Source organism: Sinohyriopsis cumingii, unplaced genomic scaffold, assembly GCF_028554795.1.
Source record: "Sinohyriopsis cumingii isolate HCF-2022 unplaced genomic scaffold, ASM2855479v2 utg000160l, whole genome shotgun sequence".
Taxonomy (NCBI): Eukaryota; Metazoa; Mollusca; class Bivalvia; order Unionida; family Unionidae; genus Sinohyriopsis; species Sinohyriopsis cumingii.
In genome coordinates this window covers 5,943,088-5,966,701 of record NW_028315873.1, presented here as the reverse complement: position 1 = coordinate 5,966,701, position 23,614 = coordinate 5,943,088, and the positions used below count along the sequence as shown (strand labels likewise).

Genomic DNA, 23,614 nt, shown 5'->3' with positions numbered 1-23,614 from the left:
ACAGGACTCACATGTATGATAAAGGTTATTCAATAATTTTGAGTTCAGCAGTCTTGGGGACAACTGCAGTAACTTACTAGGCAACCGGGAAACTCCTCTTGCCAACCCTATTTTCAAAGCTGGTTCTCAGGGATAACATGGTATTTTAACAATTTTTCTACCCACACAGTGTATTTCTTTGCCATGAGTACAGTTGTTTTATTATGGTGCATTTGATCAATATAGACTTCCCTATTAAAATATAAGTTCATGACTTTCATGCACATTTGAAATGATAGTACTTGATCACAGGGAGATCACTCACTTGGATGGAGCTTTAAAATTATATACACCCTGAATAAGCTGGCTTATGCATTCTAAAAGGAATAATTTTTGATATTTTAGACTTGTACTGTTATCACAAATTTGTGTTTTGTGGTATAGGACTATCCCATTGAAGCATAATGAGTTCCAAACCAAGAATAAAATACCCATTGTATGAAATTTTTATTAAGAACTCTGCCCTTAAAAGTATTCATCCGGCAGCCTGTAATAGCCTATAACATGTATATATATTTATAGAAGCATAATTATCACTGTAATATTCAGCATATTAGCACACCTGTAAAATGGAATTCATGTCATTTAATCGTAATTGGTAAAAATCATTTATCATCATTGAATCTAATTGGTAAAAAAAATCATTTATCAGTATTGAATTATAATTGGTATACATACATGTCATCATTGAATCATAATTGGTAAAAATCATTTGTCATCCTTGAATCATAATTAGTAAAGTCATTAGTTATAATTGAATCATAATTCATTAAAGTAATTGGTCATAATTGAATCATAATTGGTTAAATCATTTGTAATCATTGAATCATAATTGGTAAAAGTCATTTGTCATCATTGAATGATAATTGGTAAAGTCATTTATCATCATTGAATGATAATTGGTAAAGTCATTTGTCACCATTGAATGATAATTGATAAAGTCATTTGTCATTTAATCATAATTGGTAAAAGTCATTTGTCATCATTGAATGATAATTAGTAAAGTCATTTGTCACCATTGAATGATAATTGGTTAAATCATTTGTAATCATTGAATCATAATTGGTAAAGTCATTTGTCATCATTGAATGATAATTGGTAATGTCATTTGTCATCATTGAATGATAATTGGTAAAGTCATTTGTCACCATTGAATGATAATTGGTAAAGTCATTTGTCATCATTGAATCATAATTGGTAAAAGTCATTTGTCATCATTGAGTAATAATTGGTAAAGCCATTTGTCATCATTCAATCATAATTGGTAAAGTTATCATTGAATCATAATTGGTAAAAGTCATTTGTCATCATTGAATAATAACTGGTAAAAGTCATTTGTCATCATTGAATAATAACTGGTAAAGTCATTTGTCGTCATTGAATCATAATTGGTAAAAGTCACTTGTCACCATTGAAAAATAATTGGTAAAGTCATTTGTCATCATTGAACCATTATAAACATGTATAATTATTGCCAAAATAGAGAAAGCTTATGCAATCATTGTTGGCATCTGCATTGGAATTTTAGGGCAAATCAGTGCAATTTTCTTTCTTTCAGTAGGTGAACTATGTATTTGTTCACAGTGCTTGTGTATGAAGCAGAGTTTCCAAAATTAAAATGGCTGATACCAAACATTTTTTCATAAAAATTAATTTGGCAGCCAGTAGCTAGCCAAATTAATATTAATTCATTTGAAGCAGGTATAACTATTTTGTAAGAAAAAAAAACAATATATACCTGTAAGTGTCATTTTGTATTCTGGAATTACTCTTGCTTCAGTTTTAGCATTATTCCTCCATGCTTTGCTATTTGACTTGTTAACTGTTTATATAAAATTTCCTTTGAGAAAACTGCATTTGTGAGTTAATCTCAGTAATTGTATTTCATGCAACTTGGCTGTTTCTAACAATTATGCATTATTTAACATCAAGAGGCCTTGCTACCTCAGAAATACATAATAACTAATGGTCTTTCCTGTCACAGCCGACAGCCAAGTTTTATTTCAATCAAGTCCTTAAAGAAGTGTTAGAGTTGGTAATAAAGTCATTTATTTTTGTTAGTAAATATGGCCGTTTTAAGATCTCTGGCATGAACTGTAATGTATGCGTGTACCTTGTCCTCATATATGAACTGTGATGTACACATGTACCATATCCTCATATATGAACTGTGATGTACATGTGTGCCATATCCTCATATATGAACTGTGATGTACACTTGTACCATATCCTCATATATGAACTGTGATGTACATGTGTGCCATATACTCATATATGAACTGTGATGTACACGGTTACCATATCCTCATATGAACTGTGATGTACACTTGCACCATATCCTGATGTGAACTGTGATGTACAAATCCTCATATATGAACTGTGATGTACACATGTGCCATATCCTCATATATTAACTGTGATGTACACGTTGACCGTATCTCATATATGAACCGTGATGTACACTTGTACCATATCCTCATGAGATGACCTGTGATGTACATGTGTGCCATATCCTCATACAATATGAACTGTGATGTACATGTGTGCCATATCCTCATATATGAACTGTGATGTACACTTATAGCATATCCTCAGATGAGATGAACTGTGATGTACATGTGTGCCATATCCTCATACAATATGAACTGTGAAGTACATGTGTGCCATATCCTCATACAATATGGACTGTGATGTACATGTGTGCCATATCCTCAGATGAAATGAACTGTGATGTACATGTGTGCCATATCCTCAGATGAGATGAACTGTGACATACATCTGTGCCATATCCTCATATGATGTGAACTGTGATGTACATGTGTGCCATATCCTCATACAGTATGAACTGTGATGTACATGTGTGCCATATCTTCATATATGAACCATGATGTTCACTTATACCATATCTTCATATGAGATGAACTGTGATGTACATGTGTGCCATATCCTCATACAATATGAACTGTGATGTACATGTGTGTCATATCCTCATACAGTATGGACTGTGATGTACATGTGTGCCATATCCTCATATGAGATGAACTGTGATGTACATGTGTGCCATATCCTCATATATGAACTGTGATGTACACTTGTACCATATCCTCGTATATGAACTGTAATGTACACTTGTACCATATCCTCATATGAGATGAACTGTGATGTACATGTGTGCCATATCCTCATACGTGAATATTAATATAAAATACTAAATTTATATGCATTCTTTTCAATGAAATGTTGACCTTCAGGTTTTGAAATGTCATTTTCCACATGGACTGCCAGAGTATTCATCTGCATCTTAAACATAAACTTTAATAGTCAGAATAGAAATGTTAGTATGTTGTAATTAAATGCAATGTTTAATTGAATTCAGAATAAATTTAGTACATCACATGATAAATTATCAAATTCTGATTGGATGACTACATAGATCTATTTTGGGATATGATGCATTTCGTCTTTAGTGCGGTATGCTATACTTGGCTTTGGGAATTATAATTGCTACTGTATTTTCGCCATGTGCTGATTTATATAATGTCCTGTGGTGTACTAAATCTATTATTGCCTTTTCCCTTGGGAACTGTCCTCCTCCAGTGTTTTCTGGTGGAGTATAGTGCCCGAACCAAAGCAAAAGGTTTAGAGAGATTTTTTTTTATGTTAAGTCTCTTTCTGCGATACAGACCAAGGCTCAGGCTGTGCCCAATCAGGGTGTATGGGACATGAGAGGCAAACAGTTTTACAGTGGTATAGAGATCCGAGTATGGGCTATAGCATGCTTCGCCCCGCAGAGAACAGTCAGAGAGGATGCACTCAGGTTTGCCATTTTGTGATAGTGTCATCCACTGGAATTGCTGTGAATTCATTTTAATTATTGAGATCATTTTTTGTAGATTCTACAAACCACAAATGTAAAGCCTGAATGAAGGAGGATTGATTTATAAGGAAGAAAAGGATCCCTCCTACCTTTATGATATTGAAAACAAATTCCCATTGCAGTAAACATTTAATGTTAGATACCGAGAACAAGAAGAGAAATTTAGGTAGACACTTGTGGATTCAACATCTGCCTTTGTAGTGAATGAGACATAGTTGTGTTATCATCTCAGTTGTGTTATCATCTCAGTAATCAAAGCTGATTGCAAATGGTGACCAAGTATTTAAGTATACAGAAAATGGATACTTAATGATATACTTAATATTTAAGTATTTCTGATTTATTTAAACATATACATTTGTAGTGAATGAGACATCCGTTGTGTTATCATCTCAGTAATCAAAACTGATTGCAAATGGAGATCAAGTGTTCTAAGTATTCCTGATTTATTTCATGAATAAGACATGTTCAGTACTTAATTTATTTAAAGTACTTGCAATATATAAATGTGATTCAATATAATTACTTATCAAGACATTTTAAGATATCTTTTTTTCTAAAGAAGACTTCCAGAAACTAACCTGATCACGAGTTTTGCATTATTCAACTATATATATTTAGGTATTGTTTAGTTAAAAATACCTCAGTGACTTGATTCCATATCTTTTATAACTTTTGTAAACTGTTGTGACCTTATAAGTGTGTACATTTTGCTCATGGTTGCACATGTTTTCAGAAATTTTACACAGCAGTTGCAGAGAATCTCCAACGATGCTGGCATGCCTATACTTGGGCAACCATGCTTCTGTAAGTATGCAACTGGACCAGACCAAGTAGAGCCAATGTTCCGCTACTTGAAGAACACGTACCAAGGTCTCCAACTGATTGTTGTTGTGCTGCCAGGGAAAACACCAGTATATGGTAATTTGTGAGGTTTTTTTTGCGTTCTAAAAGACAGAGCATATATTGTTACTACATCTGTCTATCAGTTTATTACCTTTTTTCTTTCTGCACAGTAACTTCATTTTCATACTGTCTGCTATTACCAATCTTTTGTCAGAAAAGACTTGTGTGATCCAAGTAATAGTGTGGTAGGATAAAGTCCCATGTGATCCAAATGTTAGCAAGGTAGGATAAAGACCCATATGATCCAAATGATTGTAAGATAAGATAAAGACCCATGTGATCCAAATGCTAATGTGGTAGGATAAAGTCCCATGTGATCAAATGCTAGTGAGGTAGGATAAAGACCCATGTAATCCAAACGATTGTAAGATAAGATAAAAGACCTGTGTGATCCAAATGCTAGTGAGGTAGGATAAAGACCCATGTGATCCAAATGCTAGGGAGGTAGGATAAAGACCCATGTGATCCAAATGATTGTAAGATAAGATAAAAGACCTATGTGATCCAAATGCTAGTCAGGTAGGATAAAGACCTATGTGATCCAAATGCTAGTCAGGTAGGATAAAGTTCCATGTCATCCAGTTGCTAGTGAGGTAGGATAAAGACCCATGTGATCCAAATGATTGTAAGATAAGATAAAAGACCTATGTGATGCAAATGTTTGTCAGGTAGGATAAAGACCTATGTGATCCAAATGCTAGTCAGGTAGGATAAAATTCCATGTGATCCAAATGCTGCTGTGGTGGGATAAAGTTCCATGTGATCCAAATGCTAGTCAGGTAGGATAAAGTTCCATGTGATCCAAATGCTAGTCAGGTAGGATAAAGTTCCATGTGATCCAAATGCTAATGTGGTGGGATAAAGACCCATGTGATTCAGATGCTAGTGTGGTGGGATAAAGACCCATGTGATCCAAATGCTAGTGAAGTAGGATAAAGACCCATGTGATTCAAATGATTGTGAGATAAGATAAAAGACCCATGTGATCCAAATGCTAGTGAGGTAGGATAAAGACCTATGTGATTCAAATGATTGTGAGATAGGATAAAGACCTATGTGATCCAAATGATTGTGAGGTAGGATAAAGACCCATGCGATTCAAATGATAGTGAGGTAGGATAAGACCCATGTGATCCAAATGATCGTGAGGTAGGATAAGCCCCATGTGATCCAATTGATAGTGAGGTAGGATAAGACCCATGTGATCCAAATGATTGTGAGGTAGGATAAAGACCCATGTGATTCAAATGATAGTGAGGTAGGATAAGACCCATGTGATCCAAATGATAGTGAGGTAGGATAAGACCCATGTGATCCAAATGATAGTGAGGATTGTGAGGTCAGGGTATATCCTCAGCAATGTTCAGAATTTAGTTCAAACCCCCCACCCCCAACCGCAATGGTAGAAGAGTGAATAGTGTTTTACTGCTGTCCTTCATTACATTTGTACAGCCATATGACTACCTGTACTTACCAAATTCATACATTTGTACAGCCATATGACTACCTGTACTTACCAAATTCATACAGTTGTACAGCCATATGACTACCTGTACTTACCAAATTCATACAGTTGTACAGCCATATGACTACCTGTACTTACCAAATTCGTACATTTGTACAGCCATATGACTACCTGTACTTACCAAATTCATTTTAGCACATCAGCACTGAAACTATTGAAGTCATAGCCATGAAGTTTTACACAGTTTATATATGGTCATAACTAGATAATTTGATTAGATATTTGTCGAGTCCACCTATATGCGTGACTTAATGTCTGTCCTAATTTCAGTATGCATGACTGTATGTCTGCTATTTTCTGTGTGACTGTGTCTCCTAATTTCTGTGTCAGTCCTAATTTGTGTGTGTGTCAGTCCTGATTTCTGTGTGACTGTTTCTATCCTAATTTCTGTGTGACTGTGTCTGTCCTAATTTCTGTGTGACTGTGTCTATCCTAAACTCAGTGTGACTGTGTCTATCCTAATTTCTGTGTGACTGTGTTTCAGTAAAACGTAGATCAGGTCCAGATAGCATTGTCCGAGAACTTGGTTGTCTCTCATGCTGACTCGTCTATTGGTTTATATCATTTATCCATTTAGTGACTATTTGTGTAGTCATCCACGATTTCCAGTTAGCTACATATGTCACTTGCAAATTTGTAACATTGATGCACTTATTGCAGTGGGATTTTAGAGCCTGGCATATTACAGGTGTTTGCAATTTCTCACCCATAGCACTGAATTCAGGCATCACTGTTACCCTTTCCTTTGAGGACTGATGGCCTGTTGGAACCTCTCCTTTCATTAACGAAGTTTCTGCATTGAAAATCATTTGAGTGAATCTAAAATTTGCAATACTACATTGTAGGTCACCAGTCATCAAAAGTGAAGCCACATGGCTGGTTAATAAAGTGCATATACTTAACTAAAAAACAAACAAGCGAACAATGTTCTTTTGATCTTGACTCCAAAATGAATAGCATCAATCACAGCTTGATACTCAGCAGATAAACATAATCGTTCTCAAATGGCTTATCTATAAGCAGTTAGTTATTAATATAAATAACCTTAACAGTTGATTCCTTTGTATGGTTCAAATCCATCAGATTAGATTGTTGTCAGCCCTAATCTGTGTTGGTGCAAGTGTCAAGAGTTGTTTTAACAATGCATGACCTTAGGGCATTTTCAAGGTCTTTGTCTCTTGGATCAGATAACACAGCACCTGTTAACTGTAGTTTAATCTGTTCCAGCGTATGTCGGTAATTTAGCAGCTAAAATATATTTTGAAGTTTCAACTGAGTTTCAGTTGTATGGGATAGTTCTAAGTGTAAAATTGAAATTTGGGATCAAAAATTGTTCCAGTATTCAGAGTTGAGGGTTCCGGTTTATGGGGAAAAATGATATTAAATAAGAAAAATTTCAGGACTTAAAAAAAAATCGGTCTTGAGGAGGATTCTGGTAACCTGTGGGTTCGGTTTTGAGGAATTTCACTGTGTATATAGATGACTTAATTAATTGTATGTAGGCATGTGTAGAGGACCTGATTAGTCATTGTATAGATATATGTAGAGGACTTAAGTGTGTGTAGGCATGTGTAGATGACCTGATTAGTCATTGTATAGTTATATGTAGAGGACTTAATTAATTGTGTGTAGGCATGTGTAGATGACCTGATTAGTCATTGTATAATTATATGTAGAGGACTTAATTAATTATGTGTAGATGACCTGATTAGTCATTGTATAGTTATATGTAGAGGACTTAATTAATTGTGTGTAGCCATGTGTAGATGACCTGATTAGTCACTGTATAGTTATATGTAGAGGACTTAATTAATTATGTGTAGATGACCTGATTAGTCATTGTATAGTTATATGTAGAGGACTTAATTAATTGTGTGTAGGCATGTGTAGATGACCTGATTAGTCATTGTATAGTTATATGTAGAGGACTTAATTAATTGTGTGTAGGCATGTGTAGATGACCTGATTAGTTATTGTATAGTTATATGTAGAGGACTTAATTGTGTGTAGCCATGTGTAGATGACCTGATTAGTCATTGTATAGTTATATGTAGAGGACTTAATTAATTATGTGTAGATGACCTGATTAGTCATTGTATAGATATATGTAGAGGACTGATTAAACTTTAATGCCTTTTCACCCATTCATATTTTTTTTCAGGATGTTTGAATTTTTGGGGACTCAGTTGTTTTGAGTTTTGCACTGGGGACAAATGTATTACAAATTCAAATCTAGTTAGAACAATATTTTATATTCCTCACTTAACTGAGAATGTACATTTCAAACAGCTGGTGTTTTATTCTTTCAGCTGAAGTGAAGAGGGTAGGGGATATCCTATTTGGACTGGCCACTCAGTGTGTGCAAGCTAAAAATGTGAACAAGACCACACCACAGACACTTTCTAACCTTTGCCTCAAGATCAATGTCAAATTGGGTGGTATCAACAATATTCTTCTGCCCAGTATACGGTATGTATCCATACTGTGTTTTCTCCCTTTCTGAGGCCATGGCATGGTGTCAGTATGTAATGTCACCTATGTCCATCCATTTATCTGTCAGTATTAATATGCCCATTATACAGTACATGTCCATATTATTATTGTTTCCCCCTTTTCTTTCACCCTGACAAGAAGATGACACTATGCCACCCAGACATGAAATACAGAGTGCCACCCTTGTCCATCCATTTCATTATACCATTTTACAATATTGTTGTGCTGAGTTTATGTATGTGTCCATATTATTGTCTCCTCAATTTCTTTGAGGTAACATGTAGTCTCACACTGACATGATGGGAACATGTATGTCACTGACAAGGAGTGGACATGTAGTGTCACAATGACATGGAGGGAACATGTATGTCACTGACAAGGGGTGGACATGTAGTGTCACAATGACATGGATGGAACATGTACTGTCACTCCAAGGAGTGGACATGTAGTGTCACAATGACATGGATGGAACATGTACTGTCACTCCAAGGAGTGGGCATATAGTGTCACATTGACATAGGGGGAACAAGTAGTGTCACTGACAAGGAATTAACATGTAATATATATAAAAAAAGAGGGTACATGTAGTGTCACTCTGAAAAGGAGTCAACATCTAGTGTCACACTGATATTGACGTAACATGTAGTCTTGCCATTCATTCATATGTCCATCCTATAACTCAGTATTTTTTTCTTCAATTTAATAACTGATTTTGATTGTATACATCCTGCATGTAAAAGAGTCATTATATCATAGTGAAACTTAGTTACCCGAAACACACTACCCTATATTTTGATACTGAATCAATTATACCTCACGGACCAGTTGTTCATAGACATCAGATAAACTAAGACATGCATATAATCAGATTCCACATTAATATGGTTTCACTGTAAATTTCAGACCTTAAGTTTATCTCCTGGACCAAATTAATAAGAAACTAATACAGTATAGCATTGATAAGTATGCAAACAACTGTATAAGTTTCTGTAATATGTCATTGATAGGGATGCACACAGCTGTATCATCTTCCTGTAACCAGCCATTTCAGAGCATTACAAATTTCCATTGTTATAATTCAGTTTATGTATGGTGTTTATTCATGTACAAGTCTCTAGTACTAAGAAACTTTTCTACATCAAACATATTTATGACCAACTGTTTTGGCCAGAGTTCCCACGCTACAGAGAAAAAAATATTAAATGACAGTTGTATGCCGGTTGTAATAAAAATGCAAAAATGAAAGAGCATGAACTTCTCCGTATTTATACATTCCGGAAACAACTTCTGGAGTTTTGTTGTATCACGTGACTACCATGTTGACATGTGCTCTCTGCTTGATAAATCAGACTAGCGAGATTGCTGGTTTTTAAAAATAGTATCTGACTTTCATTTAATATAATCAAATTTATGTACAACAACATTAAAAAGGAGTTTGTTGTTGATATGTGACTACTGGACTTCCGATGTCATTGTTTGAGATTTGTGAAGTCATGTGACTACTAATGCAAATATCGATTACAGGGTCAGATTTCATCTATGTCGTAGTTTCGTCTAGTCTGTCAGCAGATTAAAGACATTTATAATACTTGTAGTCCAAATTGTTGAATCTCACAGCTGAAATTGTTGTCCATTGTATTATATATTAAAAAATGATATGAGCCCATGTATTGATACATGCTTGGGGACTGGTTTAACGAATTACAAGTAGACAAGTTGATTCATTGGAAATTTCAGTCCTTGTTTATAAAACAGTATATAATTTTGAAGGTCCTTTGTCAAAATTTAAATTAACCCATTGGAAAATGTTTTTTAAATGATGGATTTTTAACCAGATTGTCTTAAGGAGATTATGTTGTTTGAAAATCTGGTTTGGGATTTTATTGGTACATATAAATTTAGGGTTAAACTCTATTCATTACAAGACAAGATTTTAATTATTTGTGTTCATTACTTTTTATATATACTGTAATAGGAAATGTTTACTTTCTATATGATGCATATATATATATATATATATATATATATATATATATATATATATATATATATATATATATATATATATATATAATTCATTAGAATTATAGGTTTGAAAGGAAACAATACAAATTTATGTTCATTATGCTGTTCCCACTTGGCAAAATGTTAAAATTTTTACTCTGTGCATTGAAATGACTTTTCATGCCAATTTATCAGAATATCATCAAACTTGTTTCCTGTGATACATTTTGTGGTTTTGTACATGATCATCTTTTCTCAGTAGAGATTTTGGAGAGTCTTGAAAGAGAAACATCTTTTGATTTAGAAAAAGCATGTTTTACATTTAAAATGTTCTTTAATTCCATTCAGTAATGGTCATACGTGAGCCTTGAAAAAATTAATTTCATCCTGGAAGAAAGCTGGAAATTACCTGGAAATTTATATTTAGAAAAGCATGGGAACCAAGTGTAGAGTTTGTATTAAAGTGAAAATGCCAAAATATTTTGTCCAGTCTGTCAAAGTGGCCTATTTTAAGAAGTTTCACTGAACCTGTTTTGACTGAATAAATGCAAGCAGAACTGAAAATACTACAATTGTTTCTGTATTGATCATAAAGCTAACTGAAGAAGGCTATTTTTACAGTCCAGTCATGTTCCGTGAACCATTGATATTAGTGGGTGCAGATGTTACTCATCCACCAGCAGGTGACAGAACCAAGCCATCAATAGCAGCTGTAAGTTAGGGGCCAGTAGTGGTTTCAGTCTTTCTTTGCTGTATAGTGTCGGAATGCATCTCAAATATGTATACACTATGCTTGCCCATCTTATCCATATTTACCTGTCAGTTTTCCAAAGTTCTAAGCTAAATGCAGGAACTCTTGTTACATATTCATGCCTCCAGGAGAAGTTGTTTCAGCACAAGGGAGCTAATTGCTGTAATACTGATGGTAACAACCGTAGATGAGGTTTTCTTGGCAGTATTTACCTGGAATAAATTTAAGCAAATAGTGTGGTTTTATTTGTACATTTCTAAAATCTTTTGTGTATATAGTTACTGTAACTGAAATGTTGCAGCCCTTTCTGTAAATGTGCAAACCATTTAGAATTATGAGAATTCAATGTATATGCAATTAGAAATACACAAAAGTGCATGTACGCGATACTGCTGTCAGAAGTCCTTGATTGTTCATAAATTGCTCACCTGTCCAGTGAAACCTGTTGGTAACTGATAGTCCTTTGAGTACATGTATTTTCTCTAAGGATGTTAAATATTTAAGTCAAATTAAGCAGGTGAGTGTTCATAATAAGCAGGTATTTTCTAATTCAGGTTCTTCTGCTATATGAGCATTTGCATGATCATGGTTCATGTTTCTGTGAACAGGGTAAAATGCCATAAAATGTGGCACTGGTTCTGACCTTTCTATTTAGAGTACATTTTCCATCCGACTAACCCTTAGAGAAATACATGTATTTCAGCATGTGCTCTCAACACACACAAGCAAGTCCTTTCAGTATCTCAACAGTATTTTTGTAAGGCTTATTTAATTGAGATCTTTCCAGCCTTTCAGTATCTCAACAGTATTTTTTTAAGGCTTATTTAACTGAGATCTTTCCAGTCTTTCAGATTTGACTAGTGCTGTCTGAAAAGGTAATGCAAGGGAGCATATCCTTTTTCATTATGGTCAAGTGTCCTATTAAAAGTGTTAAATACTAAAGTGAAATTTTGAAAATATATTTGTTTTTTAACAAGTATATATGCTTTGTGAAAGGTTTGTTCAAAGACATTTATATACAAGTACTTGAGAAAGTAAGACAGCTTTGAAAACAAGGTTTCATAGTTGAGATTATAAAGGTTTTGCTTTCACCCTTCACATACCCACTCTTCTTTTTGCTTGTAACTTTGACATACCTACACTTATTCCTGTTTGTAACCGTTACATATCATATTTTCTAAAGGTAAGTGTCCCAAACTTGCTTATGCTTGTTTTTGAGGCAGCGAGTGCGTGACATCAGTATTCAGGATTCCAGTACAATTTTCATATGAATCTTTACCTATGCTGTTAAAACACTTACGTTTAGCAGGGGTTAATTGTGGCTATATTGATAAATCCAATAGATACAAAAATAACTCAATAGATACAAAAATTACTCACCATCAAATACAGTCAACATCATATTTGGCTGACATTGCAACCAAAAGATACATGTAACAAGTGTGTTTTAAATCACTGGCAAATAGAAACTTAATTTCTAACATCTTCCAAATTAAGGAAACAACATTTTCCTGGCCCAATTAACCCTAGAAAGTAAAAAAGCACTCTTGGGTATATGCATTTTCATGTAAGTTGCCCATTTTCTATATAGAATTAGAAGACAATGTCAGATTTTGAAACCAATTTGCTTGCATCATCCTTGACGAGCGAGTAGGTAAAAATTGAAATTATACCCCACTGCAGATGAGGATATCAGTTTTATGAGTTGGGTCCTCTTGACTTGGTGAAGTTTAACTGTAGTGTAGTATATGCTAATACAGTTGAACCTGTCTTGAAAGAACACCTGTTTTGCCATATAATTAATCAGTCTGTGCTTTGTGGACCTGGTCTCGGAAGACATGGGGTCTTTCTTAGCAATGGTCTTTCAAGACAAATTTACATATGAATTATAGATAACTTTAATATATGATGTGCCCAGATTAAGCTAGGCCAAAAGGTCCATTTATAACACATACCAGAATTTGCCACCTGAGATACATAATCTTTTGCATTAATAACAACACAGCATAGAATAGTCAGTTAAAGAAGTCAGATATTTCAAAGAATAATAGTAAATTAGAGAAGTCAGAGATTTCCTAGGAAAATTGGCTTCTTATAGAACATGTTTGACATACTGTAAATGTTAAGTGCAGATAGCATTGTTTTGACTTTAGATTAGGGATTCCAAAGACTGTTGTCTATTTAAGTGTTGGTATTAAAAGAAACTGAAAACCATTAAAACAAATATGGAAACTGGTATTCCCAGCTTAGTAAACTAGGACTGTTGTGTTGATTTTATCTGTGACAGTCACAATGAAACTTAACTAATGCAAATTGATGGTGGTGGGGTGTTATTACAAAGGTACTACGACTAATTGTAAACTTCTAACAACACAATGGACTGGTTGGTTATTTGCAAAATAATAAAGATACAATTACACATCAGCTGCACAATAATTGTCACAGTGCAAGTAGTGTAAATGTGGGAACTTCAGCACATCCTGCATTGATCAAGCAACCCCAAGTGGTGTCTTCTGTCCAGTGTGCCACAGAACATTCAGAGCACAAATTAGTCTGATCAGATACTCCTTTGCCTACAGAAACCAAACATGTTAATAATGTTGTGTTCATCTATGAGCTTGAAGGATGAATAAGAGAACACAATTTGCATGCCCCTCCTTGATTAAGTTATGCTTGTCTGTACATCATAGAAAGCTCGTTAGCAGCATTGTGCCAAAAGCACTCAACATAGACAAATAGAATTTGCTCTGAATATTTGCATCTTTTGCAGACGGCCGTGGTGGCAGAGTGGTTGAAAGCGCTTGCTTTAAAAATCACTGATATCTCGATTCTCACATTTGGACATTGTGGGAATGTGAGAAAGCTTGCCAGTAGCTTCCTGTGGGTCAGTTCTTACCATGATTTTACTGGGTTCTTCTCCACCAGCAGTCATTTTGTAGCCTATCGTGCACTGAAGAAAAAAAAATGCTTTAAAACCAAACAACCATAACATCTTTTACAGGAATTTGTCGTTTTTTAAAATACATTTTGAACTTTTGGGAGATGTTTGACAGCAATTTTTGAACTTTTGGGTGTTGTTTGACAGCAGTGTTTCAACCTTTGGGATTTATTTGACAGTTGTGAGCATAGTTAAGCAAAAGCCACCCGAGGTAGACAAGTTATATTTAATAAGTTTCATTGACCTGATTATATCTTCAGGCCCAACAGTTTTGTACATACATTTGAATACATTGGACTTGGGACTTTTTGTGACCAGATCTTGATAGCATGAGTCAGCCAAATGAACTAGAGATGACACACAATTTGGTATTTTGCTTGTGTGCACATGTAAATGACCTGAATAGATTTGTATGCCTAGAGATAGATAATTTGGTATCATGTTTGTATGCATTTGTAAATGACCTGAATAGATTTGTATGCCTTGAGATAGACACATGATTTGGTATCGTGTATTTATGCATATGTAAATGACCTGAATAGATTTGTATGCCTTGAGATAGATGATTTGGTATCATGTTTGTGTGCATATATAAATGACCTGACTAGATTTGTATGCCTAGAGATAGACAGATGATTTGGTATCATGTTTGTGTGCATATATAAATGACCTGAATAGATTTGTATGCCATTATGACAATTTGTCTTGTTGTTTTTTTCTATAAAATTTTAAACTTCTGACCGAACATTGACAATGGCTTCCACTTTGAGTACAAAAGATTTTACTCTCTAAAGTTAATTGGTGAAGGTCATTGTAAATCGGGTAAGAAAAGTATGGTTTCTGCACTGCATACTTTGACCAGAGGTCAAGGTCATTGGGACCCATTGGTGAAAGGTGTAGACCATCAACCATGCCCTAGTAGTACTTACATAGAGGACTATTACGTAGAGAGGAATCATGGTACTGTTGTTGTGAAAGTTTTTTTAAAAAACTTATCTCAGATAATTAAAACGATGTAAAAAATTTCATTACTAATTACTGTACCATTGTTTTAACAAATCATTAAAGTGCAGACGAGTACTTTAACATTATATGTTCCACACTGTTTGCTGCCATGATTATTCCATGTATTTTCTTGGACCCTGATGCAGCGTCATATTAATCTGCTGACAGCTGATAATGTTTGCTCTCTGGCCCCCTTACAGAGTCGTGCAGTCCATTGCGGCATAAGACAGTTGCCTGTTGGTCCTAATTCCTGTTTCAAGTTATTTGCATTGGATGCACTTTATCTCTTTTCAGCACGGGTGTCTTCAGGGAGCCCGTCATTTTTCTTGGTGCTGATGTCACGCACCCTCCTGCAGGGGATGCTAGTAAACCATCTATAGCTGCTGTAAGTTCTCACTGTATTGACAGTAACGAATGAATTGAATGTATCGAATGTATTGCATGTATCTTTATACGAATATATCTTCAGTCTTACTCTTGACTGCCTCATTCTATCGAACTAAGATTGAAAATGGAACAGTTTAGAATTTTGTTACTTTTTTGTGATTTTATCAGGCTTATGGCGCAGTTATATTTGGAATTTAATTATTTTAAATTGTATTGCCATACATTTCATTTCTTAAGTCACCTATATTATTAGCAAGTATTTGATTTTGTAAGTCACACATATCAACAAAGATTTGATTTTGTAAGTCACACATATCAGCAAAGATTTGATTTGTAAGTCTAACATGTCAGCAAAGATTTGATTTTGTAAGTCACACATATCAGCAAAGATTTGATTTGTAAGTCAAACATATCAGCAAAAATTTGTTTTTATAAATCACATATCAGTAAGCATTTGATTTTGTAAGGCACACACATTAGCAAACCTTTGGATTTTTAAAATCACATTATCAGCAATGATGTGGTTTTGTAAGTCATACACATTATTGGGAAAGATTTGATTTTATAAATCACAATAGTATTAGCAAACATTTGATTTTATAAATCACACATTATTAGCAAACATTTGATTTTATAAATCACATTATTTGTTTTTATAAATCACACACTATTAGCAAATATTTGATTTTTTAAATCACACATCATTAGCAAACATTTGATTTTATAAATCACACATTATTAGCAAACATTTCATATTGTGAGTCACATTATCAGCTAGCATGTAATTTTGTAAGGCAAATATAACAGCCACCAAATTGATATTGTAAGTCATACATATAAACAAACATTTGATATTGTAAGTCACACATTATCAGCAAACATTTGTTGTTATAAGTCACACATTATCAGCAAACATTTGTTGTTATAAGTCACACATTATCCGCAAACATTTGTTGTTATAAGTCACACATTATCAGCAAACATTTGTTGTTATAAGTCAGACTTATTGTCAATTAGTATTTTAATGAAGGACTTGGTCAACCAGATGTTTTAATCTTTCATCAGAATGCAAATCAACATCTACATTAAATTGGTGAATTCTTTGATATTTCATTACCCATCTCTAAATATCTGGCCTCTTGAAGCTTTAAGTACCTGTCAGTATAGTAAATGATCCACAGTTAAAGGTAACTATATTTTTTTAAACCATTTTGTTGTGGTCTTTGAACAGCATTATTTTTGTTTAGTAAACCCTAGATGAAGATATTTGTTTTTTTTTTTTTTTGGGGGGGGGATAGTCTGCAGTATTGATTATATAAATAACTTGAATAAATATTTCAGGTTTTACTGATAGTCTACATTATCAATTGAACAAACAACTCAATTAAATGTTAAACTTTTTGTATAATCTTGCTAAAAGTGTTTGAATAACTTTTAAGTCTAGATAAATTATTATTGATAATTTTTACTTTCATTGAATTTAATAATTTTTATTTCATTTCATGGAACGATAAAAATAAAATACATTAATATCTGAGGGACCGTCATTCTGGCATTTAATTCTGCAGAAGTCTATAATCGTTCATTTCACTGCATAACTTTTAACATGAATAATCATCCAGTTGATAGATGGCCTTTCTGAAGAATATCCAGCATTGCAAATTGTTTTTCCATCCAAGTTTCAGGTTGAACTTTGTTTCTTTGTGTGTGTGTGTGTGTGTGAAGTTTTCAGTTTCTAATGTATAAACATTGCCTTGATTAAAATGAAACGGTCCTGTTTCAATATGCCTATGTATACTAAAGTATGAGTCATTTTGAGCTAAAATATTTGGTAACACTTGTTATAGTGGTAACTTGAATACCAAATTCATCTTGTCAGTTAACATGTCATTGTTGATAACTATGGATAGGAATGAGTATAATTGATTTCAAAATTAGTTAGATTCAAACCGCACCTGATTATTCCAAACAAAACTGGTACACCCAGTTCATTGGGTGCATTATACGATGGGTGCAGTTTGCAAATGTACAAAAAAATTGGTTTCGTTTAATACATTGTAAAAATAATTTTATTGAACATCCATTCGTAGTTGGTTCAGTCGTTCAGTTTAAATACAGTTTGAGACAGATTTAAAGTGAAAAATAAAAGTTTTTGATCTTAAAGGGAAAATTAAGAGAAGTTTGTTTGATTAATTAAATCTTGAACACTCGTGGTTTTGTTAGGTTGTGGGTAGTATGGATGCACATCCAAGTCGCTACTCAGCCACCGTTCGAGTTCAACAACACCGTCAGGAAATCATCCAGGAGTTGTCTTCCATGGTGCGAGAGCTGCTTATCCAGTTTTACAAATCAACAAGGTTCAAACCAACCCGAATCATCTTCTACAGGGATGGAGTCAGTGAGGGCCAGTTCCAGCAGGTAGCTTGCATGTGAATTATGCTCACATATGGGACAGTTGAATTAAGTATTAAAACATTATTTCTTGTCCATGGGCTGCAGGGTTTAAACTTTTTTTTAAAATCAGTTGTGTAAAATACTGATAAACAATTTGTTTTGCCCATAAATATACAAAATCATTTATACTGAAATCAGTTGTCACATACATACATTTTTTTTTTGTTCTTCATTGATTCAAGCAGATGTAACTGACTAGTTCAGGAATCTACTTAGGTTGAAACAAGATTGGGAAAGGAAAGGTTTGTACACATGGGAATAGTGCTCAGTTGTTTCATTTTGCCAAATTTGACTATCTTGAAACTGCTGACAAATGTTTGAACAGTTTGGGATGGAAGATAAACCTCTTCATTCAGTTTATCAGTGTTCCAAAGGGAAAATGCGAGAACATTTGATCCTTGCAGTTATTTGTGTGCCAGTTGCCTGGCCATTCTTGGGATGCCCGGTTTTTTATAGTCTTCAGGACAACAACATAGGCATCATTTTCTTGATAGTTTTATTTCCAGTAAGATCAATTTCTGACTTTCCTGCCAGGGATGTTAGTAGGCTTGTTTTACACCAAGGACAATTTCTGATTTTCCTGGCAGGGATGTTGGTGGTTTTGTTTTCCAATAAGGTCAATTTCTGATTTTCCTGCCAGGGATGGTGGTGGTTTTGTTTTCCAAATAAGGTGAATTACTGACACCATATAGTGTCATGAAATATTAATTGATGCATTCATCTCGGGAGATATTACTCACTAAGAGCAAAAATTGGTCACAATGACACAGCATACATTCTTAAGGTTTTGCAGTTAGCTTAATTTCTCTTACTGTTGTAGACTGCTCCGGTGGCCTAGTGGTTAGAGCATCCGCCTCGGATGAGGGAGGTCGTGGGTTCAATCCCCGGCCGAGTCCTACCAGAGACTTAAAAAATGGTACTAACAGCTGCCTCGCTTGGCGTTCAGCTTTAAGAGGTTAGTGTTAGGACTGGTCGGCCTGGTGTCAGGATAATGTGACTGGGTGGGACAACATGCTACATGTCAGCGGCATGATGCCCCAGTGCTAGACATCATTTTAAACTGCCACATTGCAGACATCATAGCGATATGACTGAAAAATTGTTAAAGCTACGTTAAAAATCAAAATCACATCACATCACTTACTGTTGTATGTAGTCATAAGCTTTTTGTGTGCATGAACCCTGATTGGTACTTATCTCAGGCAAACACAGGTAAATTGGTACTTACCTCAGGCAAACACAGATAAATTGGTACTTACCTCAGGCAAACACAGATAAATTGGTACTTACCTCAGGCAAACACAGATAAATTGGTACTTGCTAAAGCTGTACCGATTAATCGGCCATACTCATAATCGGGCTGATTATTAGAACAATTGGTATAATCATTATTGACAGAAATAATTGGTGCCGATGTAAACAAATTTCCAAAATATAAATTTAATCATAACATTCATCCTGACATGGTTTGAATTTTAAATCAGAATTAAATAGTGGAAATTAAGGAATAAACATTTGATTTGGGGATTAATTGAAAGATAGTATATTCTTAAAAGTAAATACTTTTTAACACACTTGCTGTAAACTACCGCTGATTGTCTGTTCACATCAAATTATCAGTACCATGGATGCACTCATCCCAATCACAGCAGCCAACCAGCATATGAGGCCTCGTGCGGCTGTTGAACATCCAGCATACACATTACAGGGATGGTCCTGGCTTTTGAAAAGTTGTAGCAAAAAAAACTCGCCAATCTCAATATTTTGTTGCCAATTTTCAATAAATGTTGCCAGAATAAGTAGTGAATATTTTTCCAAGACTATTAATTTAATAGGCAGTGAAAATTGAAAAAGATGGGATAGTTATTACTTAATTGACAAAGAGCAATACAGCCATAATATTACAAAATAAATCTTTACATGACTGTTTTGCACTACTTCCATGGTCATTGCATTGCGCATCACCGTTAGTGCATAGGTCTAACTGTTGTCACCTGAAATAAATGCATTATCAACTGTAAAATGTCTACTTTCCTACAGTCTTTTTTTCAGTAGAAACATCAGGTATTAAGCAAATCTGTATTATGTATAATATTTTCCAAATAATAATTTTGTAAGGAACTTTAGATAATGACATTTTAATACTAAAACCCTACGATCGTACATTGCAATGTAAGATAAGTGATGTATAATGTGACCGTCAATTTCACGCATGCAGGAATTAAATGCCCCTTCCCCCTTCCTTATGGCTAGCTTTACAAAGTACATCTCCTTTAACCAGGAGTTCAGAAATTTATTTTTCCGCACTTTACATGCTTTGCTTGTTAGTGAACTGCTTCCTAGATCCCAGGAATGAGCACTGAATGCTGTTGATTTTTCTCGACAAGCAAATTATGATCTCCATTCCCACCAATGAAACTTACACGAGTAAACTTGACCGGGCATTACTGTACCATATATATATATATATATGCATTGATTACCATCATTAAATTAAAAGTTGGAATGAAGAAACATATCACAGAGCATATGTGCCCCCAAAAAACTAATTTGGAATAAATATGTTATTTAGTAAAGAGTTTTATTTGCATATATGAGTTAACAATAAGAAATAAGGTGGGATATGGGAAATAGTTATCACATGTATGGTAGTTCGAGACCACATTTGAACTGTTAACATAAATCCGTACCCATTTTAGGCATTGTTAGTTTTAACAAAAATATTGCATGGTTTACTTGTCAATCAAATGCTAGTGCTTTAACTAACTGTAGAACAGGTGGTTTCTTGAAATAATCGGTCTCATAATTGGTATCGCCAATTTTAATAATCGGCTATACTGGGTATCGGCATGATCGGCAAAATGTGACATTGATACAGCTTTAGTACTTAGCGTAGGCAAACACAAGTAAATTGGTACTTAACTACAGGTATGAACTTGATTGGTACTAACCTCTGGTATGAACCATGATTGGTACTTACCTCAGGCAAACACATAAATTGGTACTTACCACAGGTCAACACAGGTAAATGGGTACTTAACCACAGGCATGAACTTTGATTGGTACTTAGCACAGGCATAAACCTTGATTGGTACTTACCACAGGCAAACACAGGTAAATGTGTTATTTTTTTTATCTGACACCAGCTGGCACATCATGAAGACATGAAAGGGCATTATATTAGGGCACATAAAGAAGACGTGAAAGGGCATTGCATTAGGCACATCATGAAGTCATGAAAGGGCATTGTATTAGGGCACAATACGAAGATGTGAAAGGGCATTGCATTATAGCACATCATGAAGACATAAAAGGGCATTATATTAGGACACATTGTGAAGTATTGAAAGGGCATTGTATTAGGGCACATCATGAAGCATTGAAAGGGCATTATATTAGGGCACATCATGAAGACATAAAAGGCATTGTATTAGGGCACATCATGAAGACATGAAAGGGCATTATATTAGGACACATAAAGAAGACATGAAAGGGCATTGCATTAGGCACATCATGAAGTCATGAAAGGGCATTGTATTAGGGCACAATATGAAGATGTGAAAGGGCATTGAATTAAAGCACATCATGAAGACATAAAAGGGCATTATATTAGGACACATTGTGAAGCATTGAAAGGGTATTATATTAGGACACATTGTGAAGCATTGAAAGGGCATTGTATTAGGGCACATCATGAAGCATTGAAAGGGCATTATATTAGGGCACATCATGAAGACATAAAAGGCATTGTATTAGGGAACATCATGAAGACATGAAAGGGCATTATGTTAGGGCACATCATGAAACATGAAAGGGCCTTGTCTTGTGGCTAGTTCACAGTAGGTAGCCTATTTTTCTTGCTTCATTGACTTCACTTTGTAATGTGCCCTTGTCAAGCAGGCAAGACATGGCATTTAGTTGAATATTTACTGTGTCTTTATAATATGTCCTCGTCAAGCAGGCAAGACATATCATTCTATTAAATACTTGCTAGAATCATGAAGCACCTGGAACTCAAATTGTGTAAATTATTTGATGTATATGAAAACCAACCATTCATGAACTGCAGCTAGATGTAACCACTTAAGATGTCAGATCAATTTGTGCTTGTTACTGTTGTATAACAGGACAGTTTTCTTCTGCTCCTGTTATGGCACAAGTTTAATTTTGTTTATATCAGGAAAGAGGTGTTTAACTCCAAATTATGGGGTTAAATACAGATAGGATAGTTATGCAGTTTATCTGAGCATAAATATGATAGGAAGAAAAGAAACTAGTAACAAGTGCCATTGAAAATATATTGTAAACCTTCATATCTGAATAAGCACATGCACAAGACATAAAAGAAAAAGAGTTTATAAACCACTCCAGCTATTAAAGCACCCTGAATTCTTAAAGATGGATAATCCATATCACCCCCACCCTATTTTAGGTGTTAGGGGCTAAAACAAGGGTAAGAAGGACAAAATAATTGTATACCCTAGGTAAGGTCTGTGCAGGCAGCGAGACTGCCCTCACAAGCAAGCTGACCAAACTGCTGGTGAAGCTTCTATACCTGTCTTAATCAGTAGAAGTGACACTTGTCCTGCACAGCCAGTTAAAAGGTGGCTTACAAAACACAAGAATTACAAGTCAAAAAGGAAGTAAACCTTCCGGTATGGAAAAGATGCAAAGATTGACCTTGTGTAGTATCTGGGGATTTTTAAACATAGACTTTGTATCTTAATTGTAATGAATAATACATGACAAACTTCTTGATTAATATGAACCTATCATAGTACTTATAATTTGACATTATAGATGAAGATGCTTTTGTCTTGTTTTTTCCATCGCAGGGGTCACCATTTTTATAGGTTATCATCACTTTACTCTGAATTTATTTTGTGCCAAGGCTCTCTAAAGAAAAAAAATATATAAATAGTGACTACATTCTGATATTTCATTGTTCCTGAACAGGTTCTGAGTCATGAGTTGCGTGCAGTAAGGGAGGCTTGCATGAAGCTGGAAGTGGGATATCAACCTGGTATTACATTCATTGCTGTTCAGAAACGCCACCACACACGACTCTTCTGTGCTGACCGCAAGGACCAAATTGGCCGCAGCGGCAACATTCCAGCTGGCACCACTGTAGATGTGGGCATTACCCATCCAACAGAATTTGATTTCTATCTATGCAGTCATGCTGGTATCCAGGTTTGTACAAGGGGCATATTAGGGCGTCTGCTTGTAAACAAT

At 34.7% G+C, this 23,614-nt stretch overlaps 1 protein-coding gene across 14 annotated transcripts in view; it reads left to right on the top strand.

Annotated features, from left to right (window-relative positions):
* The window catches only part of LOC149774690 (protein argonaute-2-like), a 129,764-nt gene that overhangs the window by 90,889 nt on the left and 15,261 nt on the right, over positions 1-23,614 (top strand). For 8 of the 14 annotated variants that reach the window (XM_089944789.1, XM_089944785.1, XM_089944788.1 and 5 more), the window contains 6 exons: positions 3,705-3,856; positions 4,653-4,837; positions 8,657-8,816; positions 15,833-15,923; positions 18,149-18,343; positions 23,336-23,572. In XM_089944789.1, coding sequence (XP_089800915.1) covers positions 3,705-3,856; positions 4,653-4,837; positions 8,657-8,816; positions 15,833-15,923; positions 18,149-18,343; positions 23,336-23,572 — 1,020 coding nt within the window. Of the gene's footprint in view, positions 1-3,704; positions 3,857-4,652; positions 4,838-8,656; positions 8,817-11,465; positions 11,557-15,832; positions 15,924-18,148; positions 18,344-23,335; positions 23,573-23,614 lie in introns of all 14 variants that reach the window. The other 6 variants (XM_089944786.1, XM_089944784.1, XM_089944782.1 and 3 more) reach the window with 3 other exon arrangements.